At 51.8% G+C, this 2,610-nt stretch overlaps 1 protein-coding gene across 1 annotated transcript; it reads right to left on the bottom strand.

Annotated features, from left to right (window-relative positions):
- Positions 1 to 303: 303 nt before the first annotated feature.
- Positions 304 to 2,259, bottom strand: LOC118721674 (endogenous retrovirus group S71 member 1 Env polyprotein-like). The gene has a single exon (XM_036442861.1). It carries the CDS (start codon positions 2,257 to 2,259, stop codon positions 304 to 306), a length of 1,956 nt encoding a protein of 651 aa, XP_036298754.1.
- Positions 2,260 to 2,610: the final 351 nt, after the last annotated feature.

Here is a 2,610-nt window from a genome sequence, read left to right as displayed (position 1 = left end):
GAAAGGGGGTGGAGGTTGTAAAAAAGGGGGTTGGAGGTAATTTCTATGGTTGCATGCATCCGCCAGATGGCCTAATCTCCCTTCTTGGTTTGTCCTGTCTGTTTAGCCTAAACTAACAGTCTGCTGATTTGGCCTTCAGGCCCAGGAGGGGTTAGTAGCAACTTTCTACCCTCCAGGCAAAGTCAGTTATTTTCCATTCCTCATTCCCCACTGCTTTTAGTTCCTTAGCAGAGGTCAAATCCTTGGCCTCTTTTCTTTGTAAGCAAGCAAGCAAGTTTACAAAAGCAAGAAAACAGCAGTTAGCTAAACAGCTGTGTCTTCAGTTTGCAGGATTCGGCTGTATTGGGTGGTTAGGGCCAACAGCTTAACAGCCTGAACACGCTCTCTAACAAAAGCTACTAACCTATTAATTATGATGGGCCCACAGGTCAGGCCTAGAAGTAAGAGTAGGAGGGGTCCCGCCAAGGCTGATATCAGGGTGGTCAGCCAAGGGGACCAATTGAACAGCCCTTCAAACCAGCCCTCTTGACTTTCTTTCTCCTTTTCCCTTTCTCTCAGTCGCTTCTGTAGGGTTTTAATGCTCTCCATTATCACGCCTGAGTGGTTGGCATAGAAGCAACAAGCCTCTCCAAGCGCTGCACAGAGGCCTCCCTGTTGGAGAAATAACAAGTCTAGCCCTCGCCGGTTCTGGAGGACTACCTTCGCCAGGGAGTCCAGGGCCTTCTCTAGGTGGCTGATTTGATCTTGAATGAGCCTGATATCTTCTGAGAACTGGACTGATAGTTTCTGAGTAGTCAGGGCCGCAGCACTAACGGCTGCTGAACCGGCAATTCCTAGCCCAGCAAGTAATGGGACTAAGAGGGGGGTTCTTTTCTGAAGGCGGAGATGGGCTTCTGGGGATAGGAAATGCTCCATTCCGGAGGGGCCAGCATATATATAGACCTGGGGGATTACATATACTAAAATGCAAAACCAAGGCTCTCGGCTCCTTTCAGCTACCAGACACCGAGTCATTCCATAAGTGCAAGCAAACCAAACCCCTTCAGGGGCAATCAATACCTGGGTGTTGCGGGAAATTTTCATGCTGCTATTACAATTCTGGGAGTAAGGGGAAGCTGACAAGGAGTATTCTCCTCCTATGAAACAGGACCCTTCCCCTTGGAGGTCCCCCAGGGTTAATGAGGCCGCCCCTCCTTCCAGGCAAGTTGCTAGATCAGCGAGATGCTGATCATCAAGGGTGGTGTTTTCCACTTCCCCGTCCCCTGTTCCTATGTTTAGGCTGGCGGCCAGACCTACATAGTAAGGGGGTGAGGGATTTAAGTATAACCAGCAACTATCGGTGGTTGCTGGGTTGGAGCTATTCAGGAGAGTGAAAACTGAATCTAGAGTCCTCATGAGTCTGGCCTGTGGGACAGGAACAGGAGGGATAGCGGTTCTTGGTTTCCCCCCAGTGGATACAATTGTTGAGGAATTGTGGCCCCAATCAGGTTGACCTGCGGTGGTGGTGGTCCGCGAGGGGCTCCTTGTGGGCTGATGTGGAGGGCTGGGTCTGGGCCTGGGCAATGCTTGGGGGTTTAACACTCCATTTGGGCCTATGGGAAGCCGGGGCCCTCTGGCTCTCATCTTTTGGATAGTGAACAGGGTTCCTGCTATATTTAAGCGGAGGCCCCAAGTCTTTCCTGTAGGCCAAAATGGGCTTCCTCCATCTCGGACAGTCACAACCGTTGGATTACACTGGGTAGAGACTGGACATCTCTCAGGCCTTGGGTCAATTAGCCTGGCAAATTTAATGTCCGGGTCTCCTTGTTTCCAGTACGCAAAAGTCTCACAACCCCATTGGCGACAATAAAAATCCTCAATGTTTCCACACTGGTGCCGCCCTTTTCTCTCTGGACATCCATAATGCTGAGTGTACCATAGCTGCCGAGCTACGTACATATTCCCATCTCCATATGAGGAACACGCCACCCTTCCCAGTCCTGACATAACCATGCTCCCCCCTCGGCCCCTAAGGCCCAGTGCATCACAAGGTTCATCCCCAAAGAACTGGCTCAGGTCCACTCGGAAACTGGGGGTTCCAGAGTAGGTGGTATTCTCAGCTAACGTGGTTCCATCGGTTGTGCGAACCAACACCCACCTAGATTGGAGGGGAACTGTTGCTCCTCCCCAGCCTACAATCAAAATCAGGGGTACTGTCCTGACCCACCATCCCGAGTCAATTTGACTTTTAAGGGGTCTGAAGTAGTCTCTACCCGCCATGTCCCGTTGTCGTCCTGAGGCGGTGCTTTCTTCAACCGGGTGTGGTGAATCCAGGCAGTCTTTCCCGCCACTCGAGCTGCTGTCGGTGTGCTGATGATAACCTGGTAGGGTCCCTCCCAGCGGGGTGTCAACTGCGCTGGGTTGATCTTCTTCACGTAGACCAGGTCACCAGGAGTAAAAAGCTGCTTCTTCGCTGTGGCTGAGTCTGGATTTGGTCGAGTCTCGTTCAATGCTGCTTGACTCTGGGCTCGGGATGCCTGCAAAGCCTGCAGACTTAAGCAAAGTTCGCTGTTTAATGCCAGACAGGTGCTCTAGCCCCAGGCGGGGTACAATGGGTGGCTTCAGCCCGTA

This window comes from Pipistrellus kuhlii, unplaced genomic scaffold (genome assembly GCF_014108245.1).
Source record: "Pipistrellus kuhlii isolate mPipKuh1 unplaced genomic scaffold, mPipKuh1.p scaffold_m20_p_18, whole genome shotgun sequence".
Classification (NCBI taxonomy): domain Eukaryota; kingdom Metazoa; phylum Chordata; class Mammalia; order Chiroptera; family Vespertilionidae; genus Pipistrellus; species Pipistrellus kuhlii.
The sequence above is the reverse complement of the archived record's forward strand: the minus strand, read 5'-3'. Positions and strand labels throughout refer to the sequence as shown.